The 24,337-nt window shown below is 48.5% G+C and overlaps 1 protein-coding gene across 2 annotated transcripts; it reads left to right on the top strand.

Annotated features, from left to right (window-relative positions):
* The first annotated feature begins 1,156 nt into the window (after nucleotides 1-1,156).
* UBTD1 (ubiquitin domain containing 1) lies at nucleotides 1,157-24,007 on the top strand. 2 transcript variants are annotated; one of them, XM_081192378.1, is made up of 3 exons: nucleotides 1,157-1,548; nucleotides 20,853-21,080; nucleotides 22,869-24,007. In XM_081192378.1, the coding sequence occupies exons 1-3, from the start codon at nucleotides 1,479-1,481 to the stop codon at nucleotides 23,252-23,254; spliced, it is 684 nt and encodes a 227-aa protein (XP_081048504.1). In that variant the 5' UTR covers nucleotides 1,157-1,478; the 3' UTR covers nucleotides 23,255-24,007. The 2 variants fall into 2 exon arrangements, with proteins under 2 accessions (XP_081048504.1, XP_081048505.1); XM_081192379.1 differs by lacking the exon at nucleotides 1,157-1,548 and adding an exon at nucleotides 5,812-5,960.
* Nucleotides 24,008-24,337: the final 330 nt, after the last annotated feature.

Genomic DNA, 24,337 nt, shown 5'->3' with positions numbered 1-24,337 from the left:
ATTATTATATAACCATGGTCAGCTTTCCCAGTGGACACCTCTGCGGCACTAAGCTGGCTTCCCAGTGATAATCAAGGCCTAAGACTGACAGGTCTGAGAGAGCATTAGTTCCATCATCACTCCTCCTCAAAAGCAGATACAGAGAACCTCTCCCCCGCCAGGCTGTAGCTATCTAAATTGTTCAACTAATACTGTACTAAATTATCGTTAATATGTACATCAATATAACACGCTGCTTTACAGAGTAATAAAAGTAAAGGCGCACCCTTGACCAAAGTATTTCCCCAGCCCCATCATAGTAAATAGGGGGCTGAAGGCTGAGGGTTGAAAAGCTTCATGAAAAAGGCGGGTATTTTTAAAAACAAAAACAAAAAACCAAGGGATTGGAAGGAAGGAAGGTGGCTCCCTTTCATGTTTTGAAAGGGAGTCCTATGCACCCAGGGCAAAGGCAAGGCTCTTCCACTGCCCACAGGGTAGACTGCCATGTCAGTCTTGCTAAATCCAACTCCCGTTCAGTACAACAACATCGCCTGTTACAGATTATTGCTGGGCAAGCCGGCTCCTCTGCAAGGTAACAGGACTTTGGAATGCGAACCCCAGCAGGGCCGTCCGACTGCTCTAGCATTTGTTGGCATATAAAGAGCCAGCCTTTGCAAATTATTATTATGATTATTAATTTCATTTCTATACCACTTTATATTTAAAAAAAAAATCTCAGCGGTTTACAGAATATTAAAACATCAATAAAACAATCTGAAGAAAGTCAGATATAGAGTATACAGTCAAAGCAACATAATTAACAGAAAACTAAAATATTATCTTAAAAGATTTCAAAATAAAACATTACAAAGCTGGCTGCCCTAAACTGGGCCTGGAGGTCGCGCCTCGTGAGAGTTTTAGGAGGCGACTGAGGAGCAAGTGAACGGGGGGCGACGGCTAGCAGCCGCCCGCTACGAGCCCAGGCCGGCTCCCGCTGTCGGGGGCGCTGGCTCTGCTCGCTTTCTCCCGCCCCCGCCCCCTGCAGAGTGGTAGCCCGGGTCACGGACGATCCTCTTCCTGGGGCTGGCAGAGAGAGGGCGGAGTGGAGGCCGGGCTCCTGCCGCCGAGTCACATGCTCACCTGGAGAAGGAGGAGGAGCGCGAAGTGTCTCCCAGGGCCGGGGGATCCTCCCCGGCTCAGATCCCCAGCTCTTCGCGGAGTAGCGGCTGCAGCGACGACGGCGGAGGCAGGCATTGGAGCCGCTGGGCCGGCCTGGGCTGGATCCAACCTGAGAGGGCAGCAGACCTTAATCGGCGCCTCCCGTTCCGCAAGACTCCAAAGCCTCGTCTGGAGGGAGGCGGAGGCGGCAGCCGCGCCGCACAAAGTTTGCGTGCTCGTCCGGAGGGCGGATTGGGGATCCGGCTCCATGCGGAGCGGCAGAGCCCGGAGCCGGGCTCAGGCGGGTAGATCCATCGCAATCGCAGCCTGGGGTTGTCGCCATGGGCAGCTGCGTGGGGAGGCAACACCGAGAGCGGCCGACCACCCCGGGGCACCCGCGCAAGCGAGCAGGTGAGCGCCGCCGGTCAGGCACCCTCTCGGTGCCGTGGCAGCCCGAACGGGCAAGGGAATCTGGGCCGCTGGAAACACAACCGGGGTTGGGCCCTTGCAAACACTCCCCTGGGGGCCCTTTGCTGGAGAATTAACTTGTCTCAGATCCCCCACTCCCAACTCCCACCATAATCGGGCACCGAGACCACTGTCAAGACTGGGAATAGGGTGCCACTCTGATTGTCTTGAGTGGGCATCGGATCTTTCAGGATTGGGCCCGGATGAGGGCATAGTGGAGCGGACGGTAGTCTATGTGCTTCCCCTCCTGTTAGCGATGGGAAGATTTGGTTTGGGGCGATTTTTAAATGACCTGAATCTACTGGGTGGTCTGTACTTCCTTGGAGGAGCGTGTGGGATGTGTGTTAGTATTGGTGGAGTAAGGCTCCCTGGAGCAATTTGGGTTTCTACTGATCCCTTAACTCCGTGTTTAGGAAGAGTGTGTGGGATGTCCCAGAAACTCGCCTACCGGATTTATGTAAGAGCCAGTCCGGCCCGTCTCACCAGATAGGTTGGAAGTGCAAACTACTGTTTCCCCACTGGCTCAGAAGTACAAGTTTGGGCTTGGGGCTGCTCTGAGGTCAGTGGGCTGCCACCTCAGGTTTCAAATCAGAGTAATTTTATTTATTATTGCAGATTTACTAAAAGCACTTTTATGCAGCTTTGTGTGTTGTTGCGGAAGATGCATTGTAAGCCATAGAAAAATAAAAGAACAATATAAAATCCAAATGATACAGTGTGCATAGATGTGTGGCTAGGTCCTAGCAAGAACATTTCCTTTGCCCCTGCTTGATTGGAAACTTGTCCTGCAAACCATCATCAGGTACTCTGGTCCATGTGTGGGCTCCAGGACAGATACCTTCACAGCATGTGCTAAGGCCACATTTGCTGCCAGAGAGATTGCAGCCTTCTCTGTACCTAGGTGCAGAAATTCATGTCCATTTCCAGGTTCAAGGGCCCTCCCTGCTAAGTCTCCTGCAAAATGATAAGAATTGAGCTAGCTTAGGCTTTGCTGCCTGAGTCTGTGCATGTGACCCTGTGTGGTGTGTGCCCATGTGCGCAAGACCTGCCCTGACTTTTCTTAGTCCAGGTCAGTCAAGAGCACAATTGGTTCCCACCCCAGACGGCTCAGATCAGTCTCACTCTGCTGGAGCTGCATTAGTTGGATCAATAGCAGAAACCGCTTTAACCCAACAAGCTCATCAGCAGTATTTGGCATCGGCGGCGGTGCACACACACATTGATGCAGGGTTTCTGGAGACAGAACAGTCGACTTCTCAGCAAGAGAGAGGCCTTTGTGGACATGAGAGCATCTAAGGTACAGTCTCTGTGTACGGCTGCTTCGGGTTGATTATGGTTTTTCATAAACTTGCAGATTATTGGTGGTGCTAGAGCCCTGATTAAAACCATGCGCTTGCACTGCCAAAGTGATAGGTGACACCTCCTCACATGCTTCCTATAAATGGGTATTTTGGGAGGTGTTGTTTAGGGGCTCCCAGGCAGCCACTCTGCAGTTGCTACTCTGATTTCACAAAGAATTGTGTCCCGAGGTGTCCCTCCACGATGCCGTGAGACTGGATTTAACTTTGCTGAGCCCTGCACATACACCGAGACCGGACCCCACCAGCAGCACACACTGTCTGCTCTGCTCTATAGTCCATGGTGGTCTGAACAGGGTATGCATCTCTGCATGTTCCCACTGGAGAACTTTACCCACTCTAATAGAGATTGGGCTAATAGGACTCCTTGGCAGAAACACTGAAATGCTTTGGCACCATAGTGGCTATTTCACTGTGTGGCACGAAGGTTTATACTTGACACCCTGCTTTATATGATACTTGAAGTGCTCACTTCATGCCTCGGGTATAGGAAGCTGTTGTCTATGAAAGCACAATAAACTAGTCTTGAAAGTGCCATGGCACTTTAAATATATATATATATATAGGTGCTACTGACCTAAATGCTTCCAACTACACTTCTGGAATTTATTTTTTGGAAGTCCTGAGCATGTACTTTAAAACCAAAAGTAAACACTTGGCACAGTTTGTAAGTCTTTCTTGGCAAATCGCTCTGGGCAGGAATGCCTAGCTTTTGCTTGTGGGGAGCACTGGCTGGAATCTCTATTGCTGTTGGGCTGGGTTGTGAGAAACAGGAAACACTAGCTTCCTTGTAGAGCTCATGTTTTGCATGTAGAAGGTCCCAGGATCAATCCCTGCTATCTCCACAAAGAGCTGGGAAAGCCCTCTGCATGAAATCCTGGAGAACATCTGACAGTAAGTGTAGACAATAGTGAACTTGATGGAGCAGTGCCTTGACTTAATACTTAGTTCCATGCTGGGAAAGGGATTTAAGATTTTGTTAGTCTAATATCTTATACAGCAGGGAGCTGGCACCAAGAAGCAGGATCTTCTGGGAAAGGATACACTACTCAAAACGAATAAAGTTTACCCTAATGCATTTAGTCCTTTTAACTGTTTTTACAAGCATGTCGGACTCCTGCTTTTGTTGGGCTGCAGTCCTACCCACTCTTACCAGGGAGTAATCCATATTGAGCACACATCGGGACTTGCTTTGAAGCGAAAATGCATAAAATTGTGTTCGTTAGGGAGCAGGCTATCTGCCTGCCGCAGAAATCTTGAGCTGCTCTGAGGCTTTGTGGTGGTGTTTACCTGAAGTGCTTATGAAAAGTTGGGCTGGCACTCCTGGTGATGTATTGCTGGCATTTTGCAAACGCAGGCAGTGTGAGCTGAGCTGAGTCTTCAAGAAACAGCAAAAACATGTCCCTGATCTACTCATCCAAGAGTGTGAACTGGAAACTGTGCAGTCAAGTGCAATGCAAGCGTTTTGGCTGATGGGATCTGCTGAGTTCTGGACTAAGCAAGTGTGGACTTTAAAAAGATTTGGGGGTGTGAGTTGCACCAGAAGCTTAGAGACCAACAAAGGCAAGCTCTTACAGAAGGACACTTCTTTCACTAGAGAAAAATAAAAAGGAAAAAGCCCTGATTGGGTTAAGGGCATTGAAGATCCCATGGAACTATGAAAATACTGTAAGTTGGAGCACTGATACCATTGCTGAACTCCAGCACAAGAATGACTTTTTGCCTCCAATTATGACATAGTGTCAACTTAAAGGCTATTATCTTGGCTTCCGGTCCTAAATTATGGGTCCGTTACTATAAGTCACTGCACTTCATCCCAACAATGGGCTGGGTGGAATGATACTTCAGTTTCCCTATCCAAACTCTCTGAGGCTCAGGCTGTTTTGGACACTATGTTCTTGCAGCTTCAGGGTTGTTTCTTGTGTCTGCATGCATGGGTAAACATAATATGCAAATTGCTAACACATGGACCTGCTTTACTGATAGGCCTATGAAATCCCATGGTGGTTTGGGAATTCTGGTTTTCACAGGTCTTTTGATGAGTCGGGCCCATATGTTACCAATTTACACATTCAATTTGCCCATGCATGCCCATGACGTCACTGAAATGATTCCTACATATGCCACGCAAGTGTAGCGTGTGAACCTATCCTGGAAGAAACTCATCAGCTGGTTTGGGTGTTGTGCAATGTGCAGTTGCCTGGCATGCTTCTTTCTCCGAGTACACCCTATCATAATCAGAAACTGGCCCCACCAAGGGACTGCAGGACTGACTCATGCCTTTGCTCTGCTCATGCAGCCACGGATTGCAACTGCCTGCGTGTTGCTCCCTGCAATAATTACTGTTTTGTAGGAGGCAGAGAAAGGGAAACAGGAAATGGGGAGGGCTGGGTAAGTGGGCTGAGAGCAACACTTGTAAGTTACACCTTCTCAAAGAGGAGGCTGACTGCATCTGATCCATAAAGAACAAGCAGGGGGGTTGGATATCAAATGTAGAGGGAGAGAGGACTTCAGAGAATCATAGGGCTGGAGAAGAGGCGGGCTTATAGGCCACCAGGTCTAATCCCTGCTTGAAGAGACCACCACCACCACCACCACCTTCCTTGATGAGAATTCTGCCTTCTGTCACCACAAGCCTATTGCTGTGGAGTCTCTTTCTTTTTGCTGGGCCCTGCTTGCCCTGCCTCTGTTAATGTTATTGACTGATTTGCTTTGATGTTGTAGGTAGGCAGGGAGTTGACCTGTGCAGTCCAGGAGGTCGTACCTGCCTTGGCGGCTGTTGGCTTCCCTACTCTGATGTCACAATGAGGCTTGCCTGGCTTGATTGTTTGCCGAGACCTTGGAATCTGTTGGGTTCTGTGGACTGCAAACGTCCTACGTGAGACCAAACTGCTCTTCTGTGGCGAGATGGTCTTTCACGTGATACCATGTGGGTGCTGAGTCAGATTTGTTGAGCCATCCTGGGCTTTTGAGAAAGAGGGACTTGTGGTTTCTAAGGTAAGGGAACGCTAGAATGTTAAATACAGTGGCACCTCGGGTTACATACACTTCAGGTTACAGACTCCGCGAACCAGGAAATAGTTCTTCAGGTTAAGAACTTTGCTTCAGGATGAGAACAGAAATTGTGTTCTGGCGGCGCAGCGGAAGGCCCCATTAGCTAAAGTGGTGCTTCAGGTTAAGAACAGTTTCAGGTTAAGTACAGACCTCCAGAACAAATTAAGTACTTAACCTGAGGTACCACTGTACATGTGATTGACTCGCGTGCAACCGCATATACGTGTGGTGCCGGGAAATAATTAAATCGTTCAATTCAAACTTGGAAATGGTGAGAGAGCTGGAGAGTCCTCGTGGCTCATGAGGAACCCTCCCTGGAGCCTGAAAAGGACGACAGTGAAGGCGGAGGAAGCCCCAAAGAGACGGGAGGTGCAGTGGCGCTTTGTTTACACTGCTCAACCTCCCCACCTAACAGCTGATGTGTGGAGTAGCACAGCAGCAGCTGCTTTCCCGCATGTCCTCCAGCCTCCTGCCAGTCCTAGAGCTTCAATTCTAGTTGTGGATATTTCTGGTATGAATTGAAGAAAGAGTGGCAGAGAGGTTGTTTAGAGGGTGCTCCCCACTTTATGCGATTTCACTTATGCACACGAGGGCCCAGAACGTAACCCACACATAAATGAGGGGGGTGCCTGTACTGAACTATGCTATGGTGGTACAGTATTTTAGAATAAATGGCACTGTAATGACCCTACCAGCCATGCTGGGGTAAGACAATGGATTAGTAGACTGGGAAGTTTTTCCGAACTGGCTGAAATTATGATACTGGTACCAACATAGTGTGAGCTGACCAATGTGTTCTGATAGGGCCCAGCCCCTGGGTAAGCAGGTATTCTGGATTACTGTCTGCCTCCTGCCCTTTTTCATTTGTGTGATTAAATTCCGTGTTTGGATTGAGATTTGGTTTGGATTTATTGCCTGGTTTAGTTGAAGGATGGGTGCAGGCCCATGGTCCTGGTTATCTTTGTGTCCCACGGGACAGATTTTAACCCCTTGGTTATTTAGTGGAAGTCCCACCCTGTCTGTCTCTGTTACTACAAGAGCATCTTGCAAGGTTGGAAGCTGTGCGTCTCCCACCCTCTTTCTTCCTTGGCATGGTTCAGGTTTTCAGTAAGCTAGTCCTGTTACCTGCATGCAACAGTTCCTCTGGCAGGCTATAATCTGTGCCCAGCCCCCAGCTCCCAGGCCTGATTGTTTGCTTAGCTCAGAAGGTGTTGCCCAGATGCCTCCCTGCAGAGCAGCCTAGGCAAGAATTCACACCTGGGAGCCTAAGTTTACACTTACTGCTGCTTGAGGGTGTGGCATCGCCAGTGGCCTTCAGAATGTCAGAGAACAGATGTGCACAGGCTGTCAATTTAAAGGGGCAGATTTAGGGTATCTTATTTCAATGCCCCCTGCCTTGTGATTCATTCCTGTCCTGCTGCATCCTCTGTGTTGGTGAAAGACAAGATTGTCTGCAGCTGAGCCCCTTCTGTGTTGACCAGATCAAAATGTAGAGGAGGAAATGTTGATGGCTACAGCTTGTCACATTGCAGAGCTGAGAGAAACTGCACCCAGTAGAATTCTCCTGTCTGCTCAACTGTTTTGGGGCCATATCCTGAGCTGTGTTTGGTTAGCCTAGCTGACTCACAAAGCTGGGGTCCTTATTTGCTGACAGGCTGGCGCGCCACTGCCTGTTCATTGTATTTGTAACCCTCCCCTCTTCTGCACCATGTGGCACTTCCCTAGAGTGCACAGGAAGAGCCGTGCCAACATGACTTCAGCTAATGTGGCTTTTTCAGCAGACTTCTTTCTTTCTTCTGCTGTTTGGGCCCTGGAGTCAATTTTGCAAGGCTGGTGCTGGGAGGCTTTTCTGGCTTTGCCCAGTCGAAACCAGAATACAGTTCTCAGGGAAAGAAATGTCCTTTGCGACATAACCCATCATGGCTCATAAGAACATAAGAAGAGCCTGCAAGATCAGGCCAACAGTCCATCCAGCATCCTGTTCTCACAGTGCCAAACAGATCACTGTGGGAAACACATTGGCAAGACCCGAGCACACCAGCACCCGACCCCACCTGCAGTTCCCAACAACTGGTATTCAGAGACTTAACTGCTCCTGGCAAAGGAGGTGCTACCTAGTTACTCTGGCTAAAAAAGGTAAAGGTAAAGGGACCCCTGACAATTAAGTCCAGTCATGAACGACTCTGGGGTTGTGGTGCTCATCTCGCTTTACTGGCTGAGGGAGCCGGCGTACAGCTTCCAGGTTATGTGGCCAGCATGAGTAAGCCGCTTCTGGCGAAACCAGAGCAGCGCACGTAAGCGCCGTTTACCTTCCTGCCAGAGCTGTACCTATTTATCTACTTGCACTTTGACATGCTTTTGAACTGCTAGGTTGGCAGGAGCAGGGACCGGGCAACGGAGCTCACCCCGTCACGGGGATTCGAACTGCCGACTTTCTGATCGGCAAGCCCAAGGCTCAGTGGTTTACACCACAGCACCACCCGCGTCCCTAGTTACTGTGGCTAGTAGCCATCCATTTACCGTCTCCTCCATGAATTTGTCTTATCCTCCTTTAAAACCATCCAAGTTGGTGACCATCACTGCCTCCTGCGGAAATGAGTTCCACCGTTTAACAATGTGCTGCTTGAAGAAGTACTTTCTGTCCTGAATCTTTCAATATTAATTGTATGCCAATGAGTTCTAGTTTTGTGAGAGAGGGTGAAAAATCTTTTCTCCATCCACCTTCTCCACACTGTGCATAATTCTATGTTACCTCCCACTTACCTTTCTCTAAACAAAAAGTCCTGGATGGCCTCATTAAAGAAAGAAAAATCTTGGATGATCCCGCAGCCAACTCTGACATTTTCCAGCACCATGTAACATAATTCAGTGGGCAGGACTGTCCTTGGCTAATGCATCATGCATTTACCAATCCTGGTGGTGGTTCCCTTCAGAAAATGCTGATCCCTTCTGTTTTCTTGCAGAATGCCTCTTTTGTGCACAGGCAATTTGTCATCCAAGGGCTCTTGCAGGGCAGAAGGGAGAAAGAGAGTGGGCACAGCTGTGTCTGAAGGGCATGTCCAGGCAAGAAACGACGGAGCTGTGGTTAACACAGTGCATGGGAGCATCTTGCTTCCAGCAACACAAAAAACAAAATGCTTATGCCCTATGTGTATCCCCTTCTGTGACCACAGATGCTACGTTTATGCTGTGTTGTCCCCAAATGACTTCTGGATGTGCAGTATTCCAGCCTCCTCTGTTCCTGTCAGGGTGCTTATTAATGTGTGTTGCTAAGGAGCTGTGCCTGCCCACCGGCAGATTCCCAAGGATGGGCAGTTGAGGAGTTGCGATTTACTGCATTCACACAAAACAGACAACACTTGTAGGGAGAGATGTTCGGGATCCTGAGGCTTAGTCGTCATCTTCTGTACCTGGTTCTCTGCCTTGTCCTGGCAGGAACTCTTTCATACCCAACTCATTTCCATATTTGCCACATGTGGTTTTTGGTTTTATGAGGCTCCTAAAGCATCCCTCCCTCTCCATGTTTCTCTGTGAAACCTCTTCACCGGGGCCTAACAGACTGTTACTGATTGCAGGCTGCACACCAGTCTTCAAGTCCACTGGGCTTTCTCCCTGCCTTCTGCTTTTGGTGCAGGAATTGCTCTCTTGTTTCCTTGCTATGCTGCGTGAGGGCACACTTGAAGCATTTTGAAAACAGTAGCGTGCTATATGGAAACCATTGCTGTTATGCATATTTTCAGCTCAGGAATATTGCCTGCTCAAGAATAGCAGGAGGATTAACGTTCAATGTGTGTTATCACATGCAGTCTCTACCTTCATAAGGACCTAATAAGAGCCCTGCTAAGTCAGACCTAAGGCATCTTTAGCCCAGCATCCTGTTTCCAACACTGGCCAACCAATGCTTATGGGAAGGAATCCCACAAGAACTTGAGAACAATACAGTGGTATCTCGGGTTAAGTACTTAATTCGTTCCGGAGGTCTGTTCTTAACCTGAAACTGTTCTTAACCTGAAGCACCACTTTAGCTAATGGGGCCTCCTGCTGCCGCCGCGCCGCCGGAGCACGGTTTCTGTTCTCACCCTGAAGCAAAGTTCTTAACCTGAGGTACTATTTTTGGGTTAGCGGAGTCTGTAACCTGAAGCATATGTAACCCGAGGTACCACTGTAGTCCTTTCCCACTGTCATTTCCCTGCAACTGGTGTTCAGAGGAACCAGAAGCACTATATCCTGGTGTAGTAAGCAGCCATCACGACTGGTAGACTGTGAGAAGCCATGAATTTATTAACACCCCTTTTAAAGATTTTCAACTAATAACCATCACCACAAGCACCAGGAAACTAGAGTTTCCTAGGTTCTGCCAGTGGCATCCACAAGGGATCCTAACATTGGCTTTGAGGGTTTTGGCAATGATATATGGTACACCCTGAAGCAGTAGAGAGCATTTTGCATGATAATGGCCCACTGGGCTGAGGATAAATCCTGAGCTCGGCCTTGCCTGTCCTCTCCTTACTCCCTGTCCTGCCCACATCTTTGTAGCCTTGGTGTTAAACAGCTGGTTCCTATTCTGTGCTGTCACTTTCCTGATTCAGATATTTCAGTTGGATCCAGAACGTATAGATTCCCTTTAACAGTTTGCTCTGTTTTGCTTCTGGGTACTTGGTTTCCAAAGGAATTAAGAATCACATATTCCTACATTGAAACAGATGCCACCTGACTCAGGAGAGGCAATGGCAGAAAGACCACCATAAGTTGTCTTATGTTTTTTCAGACTGGCTACATGGTTCCTTCTTTTTTCAGCTTGCCTGATTTAGAGTGAGATTTATATCCCACATTGCCAGTGCTTAGTTTCAGAGGGGTAGTCAGGTCAGTCTATATTGTAGCAAAAGCAGCAAAGAGTCCTTTTTGTGGCTGTTGCCTACATATTTGGTAAGAATTTGCCTCAGTTTTGTGCATTTTATGGTTACAATAGCAGGTACATGACTATTTAAATATTTTCTGACCCGAGATCCTTAGTCCAACAGACCACAAACATTCATTTCTTCCCAGTGACACTTGTTTCTTGATTCACCTGCACAGAGGAAGAAAGACTTTTAAAACAGCCTGTGTGTGTGTGTGTGTGTGTGTGTGTGTGTGTGTGTCCCCAGCATGAACTTAGTGTGGCTTGTCTCTTTCCTGTGTGCCATTTCACACAGGGATTCCATAAATCTAATATAATGGTTGTCTTGATATACGATCAAATGTTTTAATTCTTCTTTGTGAGGCTAGCGTAGGAGAGTCACTTTATCAAGTCATGAGCTGTTCCTTCCTGTCTCAAAAAGGTAGCTGAAGTCATTTTTTAAATGCCATGGTAAAACCAGTCTAGCAACTTGAAACCTGGCTTCCCCTCACCCACAGAGGAACACCTTGCTTCTGCAGTCAGCTACTGAACCTGCCTTCTGATTCCTTTGTCTAATGATTAGAGTCCATTGCTTCCTAAGACAGTCCTAAAGACTGTCATGTACCGTATACGTTTTACATTTGGCTCCCTCCTTCACACGGCCTTTGGGGTCACACCCTCCCATAATCTGAGTAACGTTAGACATGCCATCATTTGTTTTGCACTAACAGGATGAACCATTTTAATATCATACCCCCAAGTAACCCAGAAATCAACATGTTTTCTTTGTAGCTTATAATTATGTCCGTAATTTTGGTCTTGTTTGCCACAGAGATGACTGGGCCAGGTGCAAATGTAAGTCCGGGGTGCTCTAGGTATAAAGCAGGACTGTCAGGCTTGAGGGTGCTGAGTTTGAAACATGGCAGATTAGAGATCTTGCGTGATTCCCTTCTGGCATGTTGCAAACACAGTGCATGTGCTGCCTGTACAGGTGAGCTCCCGATGGTAGAGCTAGAGATTGTGTTTCTGGGGAATAAAGAAGAAAATATATTGAACTGGAGATGGGGGGGGCGTTTAGGTTAGGCTTGGCAGAGCAGGAGGGGAGCTCAGCCCATTGTTCTGTGAAGAGGGAGACAGCTGGGGAGTGGGAGGCAGCCCATCCCCACTTAAGCTGGGGAGAGGGAAGTTTGGGGGGGGTGCAGATTCAGGTCAGCATGTGATAATGTGTCACTTGTCTGAAAACACCCGATCAGGAGTTGGTGCGAAGGGCATGTGTGTGTTTGCAGTCAGTGCCCTCGCGCCTTGGTGAAGGAGCCCCAGTTCCTTTGAGACTTGATAGTGATAGACAAGTAGGCTCCGCTGTGGGGAATTGAAGCTTGTTACAGGGCACAGAGAGAGAGAATCTGACCCACTACTGGCAATTTCTGTTATCAGCTTGGCGAACTTGATCCTTCCACACTGCACGAGTCCTGGCTGGGCCTAGCAGCATCTCTAGTCTTCTTAAAAAATGTGGTTAGTTTCGCAGTACAACAGGTTCTGCAGAGTGACGATTCCTTAGCATGTTTTTTAAACCTGTTGTCTGTTGATCTCCTCGGATGCCTCCCAGCTCTTATGATTATGAGATAATAATAGTTGCCTCCACAGGGCTGATTGCAAGTGGAAGTTAGGTAATGCGGGGGGGGGGGGCAGATCTTGTTGTCTCTTCACCTGGGTTTGAAAAGGACCCGAATATTTCATTAAAGAAAACCAATAAATGGCTGCTGGCACAGATGGGACGAGGCTTTTCCTGAGAGTCCCTAGGTTCCCAAGAAGTTGAGGGTAGTGCCTATGCACTTGCACTTCTGCTGGAAATGGTGATGAAATATTTGGCTGGCCGGATCCGTAACCTGATACAATAAGGCTTTGGATACACTCCTCTCTGTAGTGTTGCTGCAACAGCCATGACTCAGTGGTTGAGCACTTCTTTTGCATGTTAGAAAGTCCCATTCCCTGGCATCTCCACACAGGGCTGGGTTTGTTCTCTGTCTGAAACCCTGGACAGCCAGCAGACAATGCTGAGCTTGATGGTCCAGTAGTGTGACACTGTATAAGGCAGCCGTTTCCTGTGTCCTTGTGCCTTCTAGGAGGAGACACCCCAGGCAGGATATTTTCTCCCCAGACTCATCAAATCTGGTACTTGGAGAAAGGAGGAAGGAGATTTCACACCACCTTCCACACACAACTGCAGTGTCAGGAATGAGTGGTCCGTCTTGAGCTTTTGTGGGATTTTGGGGGAGCAAAAACCTACAGAACACAAAAGGAACATCTTGCAGCAGGGTAAGGTGTCTAGGACCTGTGGCTGAACTGGCTGGACTTTGGTGGCAGCGTCATTAAATAGCAGCAGCTTTGCACTTGCTACCTAAGGTTGGTAGTGGTTGCCGCTCACTACTTCCCTCTCTGCTTTCTGATCATGGATTGGGAGGCTGAAAACAGTTGTTTGAGATGGATTCCTGTGCACCTTCTGCCTGGTTCTTGAGCTGAGCACCGACTTCCTGAAAGACAAAGCAGGGGTCCTGGGTTTGGAAGTAAACTGGATGTCTCCTAGGTCCTTCTCTGAACCAGAGAAGGGCAGACCCAACCTTTCTTAATCCTGAAGTTCCTTCCGATAGGGACCACAAAGCTGCCTATCACTTTAAGAGCTTGGAGAAAGCAAGTGAGCCTGTGCCAGGCAGTGACAGTGCTTCCTGGGCAGAGGGACCATAGCTGCACACTCTCACTGCCTTCTGTCTTTTAAAGTAGCAGGCGGAATGGCCAGAGTTGTTCTGATCAGTGCCTGATTGGCAGGTAGACCTAGAAGCTGTCTCAGGGTTGTCCAATGGGGACCCAGCCTGCTCTGAAAGCAGCCTTTGTACCTCTTCAGTGTGCTGAAGTTGCCTGGAGCCAAAGGAATGGTGTCTCTTGTCTATGGAGGTGGCTGCTGCCTGCCTCTTCCTCTGCCTACTACTGAGCTAATTGTTCCCAAGCTAATCTCCTTGAGAAGCTTAACTTAGCTGGGGGCTGGGAGAAGCCAGGAGACTCTACCTATGGCCTGGTAATGCCAGCGGCTTGCTGTGGAAAGCAGGTGGCCAAAATAAGTTCTGATTTTGCAGCACAAGTAGAAGTTATTTCCCTTTGCTCCTGTATTACTAGGTGCATAAAGGAAACTGTTTGCCCTTGGGGTTCAGTTAGCTCCAGCAGGGGGCCTTGCTGGCTCCCCCATCCTTCATTGCAGAAGTTGTCTGCTAAAGATGCCACATAACTCATTTTAAACAGGCCTGACCTGTTTTTACTTGCCATCTGTCCAGGTTTTTGTTTTAATTCAGCTTTAATTCCGGGCACCAGGCCATTTAAAAAGCAATTTGCGTATTAAAATGGCGCAAGTACAATAGTTTGTATGCAAATAAGCCACAGCTCCTTTTGACTGTGGGAACCCTATTGCCAGGCCTGCCTCAGGTGCCCCTCCTCCTCTTCTGCAGGTAAAGGACCTCTAACCAAAGTATCCTGGTCCCTTAGTCGTGATGGCAACTCCCCCTTCCTATCCGGGGCAGCCATAAAAGGTTGCTACCACCTGTAAGGTATCGGTGGAGCCATCCTCAATGATGCAATGGCCATGTTTGGGGACAAGGGAAGGGCCACCCAAGTTTGGGACTTGACTTGTCTCTTGCTTTTTCCAGCTTTGTTCTCTCTTTCTGAGAACATGTCTTGCCCCTGGCTTTTCTCTTCATCTACCCACCCTAATTAGACTTAAACCTGCAGCACAAGCTTCTTATACAGCTGACTTGAAGCTAAATCCCCTTGCAGAGCCAGCCTGGGCAGGGTCAGCTCAGGAAGCTAGCCTTCTGCTTCCTCCACAGAGAGCGCTGAGCAATGCACCTCTGTGAAATGCATGAGGGGCGAGTGGTGTGGGGAGGCCTCCCCTCTGCGCACCCCTTGAATCTGGAGGACATTTTCCTGGGGGATGAAAGGGCCACAACAGCATTGGCGGCAGGGCGAGAATTATTGTCTGGAAAACGATGTTTACTCTGTGTGCCTATGATTTCATCTTGCTTGCACTCATGGAATCCGTCACAGAATTTGGCACCCATAAATTCTCCGTTTTCCTGTTAAAACCACACATCTGTTGCTGTTACGGCTGTGAACAAAAGCTGGGACACGTGGGCAGTGTTGGGCGAATTCCTCGATGCCAGAGGACCCTGTGCAAGACTTCCAGCCTCAGGGGCGGGTGTGGGGAACAGGGACAGGAAGGTGTTTGGGTCTTCCCTTGGGTGTGTTGTTCCCATCTCCCTTGCGTCTGACCATTCCCCAGATCCAACTCATTTGAACGTTTCGATCTTGGAAGCAGAAGACAGTATGCGCACACACAAAAAGCAAAATACGTGCATATTTTGCATGATTTCCATAATTTATTCAGGTCACCGAATTTGAACCTCCTTGGTGCAGAAATATACACAGCCCTCATTGTTCGTCTTTCCTCCAAGTACCAAGGAGAGGTTGTTGCGAGATAAGAGTCAAACAATATTGCATTGATTTTTCCAAAACAATTAGTCTCTATGATCTCTTCTGCTGCAGATAGTGACCCCACAACCCATGAGCAGCTTACTTCCTGGTAACCTAGTGGTTACAGATTCTGTGCTGTGGTGCTTTTGTGGTGGGTGGGAGAAGTCAGCTGGGAATGAGATGAGAGCAGAGAGTCACTATTTGACTTTGTCCCAATGGGATCCATGCAGGACTTGCTCCCTTTGGAAACTGCTAACGTGGCACTTTTACCCAGGATGGGAGGGGGTAGCTTTTACTTTCCCAGCTATTTAGTGGTCTTATGAATATTGCATGAGAATTACAGGCTCCTAAGAAGGGGAATGGCTCTATATTTCACTCCCTGTTCCTTGGGAGCCAGGCTAGTGGCTAGCTGACCGTTCTGGGATTCAAGGGCAGCCATTTCCCCCAGCAGTGTGTGTGACTTTCTGTCCTGTTCCAGGGTTGTCATTGACTAGCAAACTCTCCATACAGGTTTTTCCCCCCTGCAAATGGTACTGAAGCACTGCTCTTTCTCACTGCTCCCATTAAACTGCAGCTACTTACCCCAATCAATGTCTTCCTGGCCAACTCTAGTACCCCTAGAGATTGTGGCTGGTTAATTACATCCTGGCGGCAGGTATTCCAGTCACCGCATCTCGTGGGGTTGGGCTGGATCAGAGTGCTTGCTTCCCGCACATCTCCCCCTCTCCCTCCACTATCTCCAGACTGAACATGGCAAGGAGGCTGAAATCTACAGTGAAAAGGACACCAAAGTCTACAGCAAGCAGCAGCATTCTGAGGGCTGCTTGGGAAGCAGAGGAAGCCATGCAGTGAAATGAAACCTTTGGTCCATCTGGCTCAGAATTACCAAGGCTGATTAGCAGCGACTCTCCAGGATTTGAGGACCAAACTGCACATGGCACTAAATGTGTCACTTGGAATCGTGTCAGGGTTGTTGTTTATTTAATATTAGTGCAGGGCCCTAGTTTTCATCAGGACCGCAGTGCAAGGGGTGGGGAGGTTGAGCCCAGTTAACACACACACACACACACACACACACACACCACTGTTGTTAGCCTAGTAACAACCAATGTTTGGGGGAGTTCATTGGGAATGTGGGGAGGGAAGGAGCCTTCTTGCACTTTACAGTCCTGATAAAATCCTTGTGCCTGCTTAAAAAAAAAAAAAAACAACAACCACAAACTGTTTCCAAGTGATACATTTGGCATTGCATGCAATTTGGCCCTTTGACAAGGAATGTTTCCCAGCCCTTCCTGCAGATGCAAGGGACTGAACCTGGGACCTCCTGCAGGAAAAGCATGGGCTCTGCAACTTGAGCTGCAGCTCTTCGGAGGTCCTGTGCCAAAGAAAACCTCAGGAGACCTTGCTCAGGGCTGCCCTCCGGTTGTATCTAAGATCCGTTTCCTGCTGCTCCTTGGGACCCATTATGGACATGATGTCTGACTGTTCACCCCTGAGTGTAAGACTCCTAAAGACATGACAAGGCAGGCCTGCTCAGTTGGATCTTGTATTGTGCTCAGCCTTTGACCCCTGGTCTTGTCATCCATAAACTTTGGTCTCCAGCTGTTTGGGACTACAACTCCCATCATCCCTAGCTACCAGGACCAGTGGTCAGGGATGATGGGAGTTGTAGTCCAAAACAGCTGGAGGCCCAAGTTTGGGAAACCCTGAAACTCACTATTGCAGGCATGAGGAACATAGGATACTGTCTTACACTCAGTCAGACAAATGGTCCATACAGCTTAGTATTGTCTTGTCTGTTTGTACCCTGCCCACCTGACTGGGTTGCCCCAGCCACTTTGGGGGCTTCCAAAATATGTATAAAAACAAGATAAGACATTAAACCTTAAACAGCTTCCCTATACAGTACAAGGCTGGCTTCAGATGTCTTCTAAAGGTTATATAGTTACTGCTCCTGGATTAACATCCCCATTAAAGCTTTTATAACCCACTTTTTTTCTCTGAGGAGCTCAAGGTTCTCCCCTCCTCAGTTAATCTCCACAACAACCCTGTGAGGTAGGTTAAGCAGAGAGGCAGCGACTGGCCCAAAGTCACCCAGTGAGCTTCCTGGCCAAGTGGGGATCTGAACCCAGATCTCCCAAGACTTAGTCCGACACTCTAACCCAACCTTTCTCAACCTTGGGTCCCCGGATGTTCTTGTACCACAACTCCAATCATCCCTGAGCACTGACCATGCTGGCTAGGAATGATGGGAATTGTAGTCCAACAACATCCAGGGAACTAAGGTTGAGAAAGGCTGCTCTAACCACTATACCACACTGCCTTAAAATAAAAATAAAAATCAGCATTTTAAAATTCTGCATTTTTTAAACTGTTCCCCTCTCCTTTTCTCACCCTCCTGTCCTGCCCCACTCCATTCTCTCATTCCTTTGAATGATTAAATCAGAAAGCTTTAGAATGGGATTGTACTTGTGAGCCACAGTGGCAACTGTAGCCAGAAAGGTGGGTGCAAATATAATAATAATAACAACAGCAACAGCAACGACTCCGACTCTGAGGCACGCTTGAGTTGGGGACTTTGTCTGAATGCACTGCCATGTGAGAGATTGTCATGTGACTTGGCATTTTCAAAGGTTCTTTCTATAGTCCCCTCATACTCTGAAGCAGAGAACATGAGTCACAATTCCATCTCTCCCCCACTAATTACGCTCTTAATGTTAGTGCTCCTTGGCCCCGCATTATACTCAGTGGCGGGTGACATTCACTGGGTTGTTTTGCAGAGTGCCAGTTATATCCTGAGTCTCCAATGTAGTATTCTTATTTGTGGTTTCTGTGTAGACCCACCCTTGGGCTATGTGCCTCTGCTCATGAGAGCTGTGGAAGTCTGTAGAGCAGTGGTCCACGGTCTGCAAGCTTCATTCAGAGAGCTCACGGTGTGTCTGTGGATTTGGGCTGGAGACAGGAGCTGGCCCACCCATCACATAAAATATTGGCATTGATTTTTAATTGTATCTTATTGCTTTTTTATTGCAGTGGTTCCCAACTAGCTAAGTACTGCAGGCCCCCTGTATTTCAAAAGCATTGACCCCCGACTTTTAAAAATGTTGATATCTATATGGTAGTTTTTGTTGTGTGAATGGTGCCATGGATCCCATGGGTGGGTTACAAACCACCAACTGGGAATCACTGTTTTACTGCATTATATTTTGAATTCCATGGAATTCTAACTGAAATACTGTTGACTCGCAGCTTATGTGCATTTAACTTGTGCGATCCCAGCTTTAACTGGTTGTATCCCAGAAGGCAGGGGGACGGCAGAGTGGGGGGGGGGACCTTTGGCAACCCCACCTCCCATTGCACACACCTTGTGAGAGCCGTTCAGAGGTGCAGGGAGAGTCTGTAGCTGCCTTGGAAGAGACTGCAGAGGTGCAGGGAGAATGCTGCGCTGTGCTTTTTATGGTTTAAAACGTTGTTTTGACTATACACAATTTTGGCTTTATGCGCTATCCCCCAGAATGTAACCCCCGCATAAATTGAGAGTCAACTGTACAATAAAATGCTACGTATAAGAGATTAACCTTCAACATTGCACTGTTATCCCCCATCAGTGCAACCATTTCTGGATAATCTTCCCTCTCTTCTTCCTTCCTCTGATTCCCCAGAGCAGATTTAGGGGAGGTGCAGGGGGGCCCATGGAAGGAGGAAGGAAAGCCCCATCATTCTCGTGGGATCGTTTGGTTGGCTTCCGCTAGCACACCAGGTTAATTGAATTTGGGCTAGAGGGTTGCATTCAACTAAGTCTTACTCAAAGTTGAGCCACTGAAATGAATAAACCTGAGTTAGTCATGTCCATTAACTTCAGTGTGTCTGCTGTGAGTAGGACTAGTATTGAATACAACCCAAAAGAAGCCATAGAAGCCATACAGCATCTAGCACAGCACATTTGCTGCAATAGGCGAAAATAATAATTTAAGTGCTGTGCCGTGACCCTCAGCAATTTCAAAGTGGTCCTTGGGGGTTGGAGTTTGGGGACATAAGATGAGCCTTCCGGATCAGACCAATGGCTCTTGTAGTCTAGCATCCTGTTTTCACAGTGGCCAAACTGATGCCTGTGGGAAGCCTGCAAGATGGACTGTCCCAGAAAATGAGCTAAGGAAGGGATGTCCCTGCCTCTCGGAACATGCTCCAAGGGGTGTAGCAAACACCTTCCTGTGTAGCCCAGAACATTCCTGGCAATTTCACATCTAGCCCAGTAATTAGGCTTGTAATGTTGGTCTTGTTTGCCACATCATTATCCCCAATAGTAGGTTGCAATCCCCGTATTATTTTGCAGAGCAACAGTTATGACCTTCCTGAGCTTGGATATGTTTGTTAATATCTGACATGGCATTAGCTTTTTGTGCCAAATCATCTCAAAAGGTGGCTCATGTTTAGTTTGTTATTCTGTACACACACACACCAAGACTATCCACACAATGCTTCTTCTGCAGGTTCTCTCTTCTTTATAGATGTACATTCTTGCAATCTTTCCTGTGTTATGCTCCGTATGTATCCTATTAAATTTCATCAGTTTGTGTTCTTGGCACAGATCTGTGGTGTATCGAGAGCAAAAAGAAAGTTTGTCCTCTCCTCTGTGGGGCTTTTAGCCCCCTCCCGTTCTATACTCAATTAAAAGAAAACGTTTCATAGCCTTCTCTGTTTAATGCTGAGTTATTATTTCCCGAGACAGCTTTCCACTCAAATTGTGAGGCTCCCTGCTTTGTATTAGCTGTTCCTCAACTTGGTTGCGTGCACAGTTTTTGGATGACACATTTAGAAAATATTTGGAAGGCCAAAACAAAGCTAAGATGGAGAATGCAAGATTTTGTGCAGAGATAAAAACGGAGGAAATGTGCCTGTTCGGAGTGGGAGATTGAGGAGAGATGTGGGAGGTATTGAAATGTCCCCCTTTTAAATCACTGTTAAGAAAAACGAGTTTCCTTTAGAAGGGAGGTATAGGGGTGTTTTGTCGGCAGCTATGCACCTGCTGGCTTTGTTTTGGGGTGCCTCGTGGATCCTGCCTCTGGTAAAGGAGCAGAACTTGAATAAGACACTCAATAATCCATGACACAATTAGGGAGAGAACCCCGATGAACTGAACTTTACTCAGAGGAGCCCCTGCCTTGCTGTAGCTCATCCTTTGCCAGCCTTGCAACTCACCAGACTCCAGCTCCCTGGCTTATTCCCTGGCTAATTCCCCGTGCTATAAATACTGCCTGGGGTGACAAACTCCCTAAGGCTCCGGTCAGGGCGGTGGCCGTGGAGGAAAAGCTCTGCCAGTGGCTACGTGACTCGTGCCAGGCTGTGGAAAGGGCGGGGCAATGGCTGGCAGAGGAAAGGGTCTGGCTAGGGTGAATCTCTTGCTTTGGGACACCCCCATTTGAAGCCTCCCTCTCCCTCTGCAGGTCGCAATGAACCTTTGAAGAAAGACCGTCCCAAGTGGAAGAGTGACTACCCCATGACCGATGGGCAGCTGCGGAGCAAACGGGACGAGTTCTGGGACACGGCACCGGCCTTCGAGGGCCGCAAGGAGATCTGGGATGCGCTCAAGGCTGCTGCCTATGCAGTGGAGGCGAATGACCACGGGCTAGCGCAGGCCATTATTGACGGTGCTGGAGTGACCTTGCCCCACGGTATGTGATGCGGGGCGGGAAGGGGGCAAGAGAAGAAATGGCACAGGGCTAGTTCTTTCTGCCTTATCTCTTGCCAGAGGTAGAAATCATGCCCTGTGCTGTGAGTGTAAAATTATCCAGGCAAAAATCATAAAGCTGGAATAGGCAATCGGTGCTCCTCTCTAGGTTCGTTGGACTGCAATCCCATAATCCTTGCATGACTGTTGGCCATGTTGACTGGGCTCATAGGAGCTGGGAGCTGGAGGGCCAGAGATTCTCCCATCCCTGTTTTAGGGCCTGAAGTCCCTGTTTGAACCCCTTGCCTGCCTGCCACAGTACAAGCACACATGTGCACCTGCAAACCCAAGATAGCAGCAAATGTGTGCTTATCGCCATGCATATTATGCAGGTTAGACACTTACGGAAGTAATAATTGGCCATGCCTCCCTGCTTCTTGTCTCCACTGTGAGAAATGTGTTTACTGCCACAAAATATATGAAGTGTCCTCAGAGCTGGTACTTCCAGGATTCTTGAGCTCCTTTGATCCCTTCTGTACACATTTGTTCCTGGAATAAGGACAACATTCTCCCAAGACCTGAACAAACTGAGACAGCTTTGCACTGTACCTGCCACTTCACCTTCAGGAGGAAAGAGAAAAAGTGCCAACTTCATCCTTGTTACCCTGTGTTAGTCTCCGTATGGATGAAGCATTTATTTGTTTATTTATTAACATTGTATCCTACTCTTCCACCCAAAGGGGCAAACATCAAAATGTTAAAAAAATACAATCTTAAAAACAGAAAAAACATGCACAACTTTTTGAAACAATTTAAAACTGTCTAAACACATTTAAAAGCAGTCACATACCCTCACAGCTACTATTTTCAATGTTGTCATGTCCAGTACCCATCAAATGCCTGTGTAGTGGCACCTGCCCTGTGGAACACCCTCCCACCAGATGTCAAAGAGAAAAACAACTACCAGACTTTTAGATGACATCTGAAGGCAGCCCTGTTTAGGGAAGCTTTTAATGTGTAACAGACTATTGTATTTTAATATTTTGTTGGAAGCCGCCCAGAGTGGCTGGGGTATAAATAATAAATTATTATTATTATTATTATTATTATTATTATTATTATTATTATTAAACAGGGAAGTTTTAAATTTCTCCTGAAAGCCAATAATGAGGGAGACAGATTCACTTAATGCTGGAGGGGCGTTCTACAAATGGGGAGCCACGAACAAGAAGGCCCTGCCATGGGTGAAAATACCAACTGGGCAGCAGCCAGAGTTAGTATGACTTACAGGGCCTCACCTGCCAATCATAGGGCCTGGGGTGCTTAATGTTGCGGGAGATGCGCCTTTAAATACTTGGTTCCCAAGCCATTTAGGGCTTTGAACACCAGGACTCACATCTTGAATTGGGCTCAGTAACTTGCTGGCAGCTCACTGGCAGCTGGGGTGTGATAGGTGGCTGGGCAAGGTTAGAGCGTTGGACTAGGACCTGGGAGACCAGGGTTCAAATCCCCGCTTGGCCATGAAGCTCACTGAGCGAGCTTGGCCCAGTCTCTTCTCTCAGCCTAGCCTCCCTCACATGGTTGCTGTGCAGATTGAATGAGGAGGTGGAGAACCACGTAGGCCACCTTGAGCTCCTTGGAGAGGAAAAAAAGGAAATATAAATAAATTAAATAAGGAGAGGAAATGGAAAGCTTACATTTAGTTTGGTTTAGAATTGAGGGGAAGAGACTTGGTTCCGTTCCCCCCTGTAAGCCTCTCACGCCCCCTGCTGGCGCTTTCTTTCTCCTGCAGGCTCCCTCACCGAGTGCTATGACGAACTGGGTAACCGCTACCAGCTTCCAGTCTACTGCCTGGCCCCCCCTGTCAACCTGATCATGGAGCGGAGCGAGGAGGAGGGCGTGGAGCCCCCCGAGCCAACGCCCAACACCCGGCGCGAATTCCCCCTCAAAGTCCGCCTCTCCACGGGCAAGGACCTGCGCCTGAGCGCCAGCATGACAGACACTATCGGGCAGCTGAAGAAGCAGCTGTACGCCCAGGAAGGACTGGAGCCAGCCTGGCAGCGCTGGTTTTTCTCGGGCAAGCTCCTGACGGACAGGAGCCGCCTGCAGGAGACCAAGATCCAGAAGGACTTTGTCATCCAAGTCATCATCAACCAGCCGCCTGCACCGAGGAACTGAGCTGGAGGCGGGTGGTGCGACGCCCGGCCTTCAACCCAGGGACTGAGATTGCAGGAGGCTGCTCTTGCACCTGGAGGGGGGCCCAGCAGGTGGCGCCCTCGGAACCAGGGCCGGAAGGTTCCCCAGCGGCCCCTGAGAAATTGCACACACTCACTCGCTGCAAGAGGCAGCAGACTGAGTTGACAGCGCAGATGGGCAACATTGAAAGTGGTTTATCCCCGTGGTTTGTCTCTCGGGGCCCTTTTGGGCCAATTTTTTTAAACTCGCAGAACCCCAAGGATCGGACCTCCCCCCTCTTCCCAAATTATCCAGGCTCTGGGCTCGGCTGGCACCGAAACACATGCCTCCCCCCCCCCTTGCTCAGCTCCAGTCCGGGCTGAGCTGCCTGCACTTGAGCCTATATGACGGATTGTGGACGCTGTCTCCTGGGCACAGCTCTTGTCGTTTGGGCACTGAGAAGCTGGAGACCAAAGCGTCCCTGACATGAGGGACCAGGCTGGGCCCAGGGCTGCACTACGTGGGTCAAAAGACCCTGCCGGTTCTGGCTCCCCATTTCCAGGCCACTGAATGAGACCTTGAGTAATGCTGAGGTTAGCCCTCTTTGCACAATTTCATGGGATGAGCCCAGCGAGACAGCTGCTGCTCGTCCTGGTTTTATGGGCAGCTCCTCAACCAGATAAGGTGCGATACGGGGGAAGATGGTTTGTATGTATAGGTATCAGTGTAATTTATCAATAAAGCCTTTTCCAACTAGCCTGGAGCCTGATTTCAGCTGGGAACTTGCTTTGGGTGCCTTCGCTTTCTGCAAGCGTCGAACGACTTAAAGAACCGGCCTTATGAACTTGGTAAGCTGGATTTGCTTTTGAAGGAAGAGGTTGTCAGGCTGACCTTTGCAATGCAATGCCTGAGCATCTCCAGAAGGGCAATGGGCAATTTGCATGAGGCAAACCAGGTAGGAAAGGCAGTAGCTCAGAGGGAGAGCAATTGCCTTCATGTGGAAGGTCCCAGGATTAACCCCAAGTGGGACTGGGAGGGATTACTTCCTGAAGCTGTGGAGAGTCTGTCAGTGTAGACAAGGCTAAG

This window comes from Podarcis bocagei (genome assembly GCF_964188305.1).
Source record: "Podarcis bocagei genome assembly, chromosome: 4".
Taxonomy (NCBI): Eukaryota; Metazoa; Chordata; class Lepidosauria; order Squamata; family Lacertidae; genus Podarcis; species Podarcis bocagei.
Note: the sequence above shows the minus strand (reverse complement) of the source record. Positions and strands in the feature narration are given on the sequence as shown.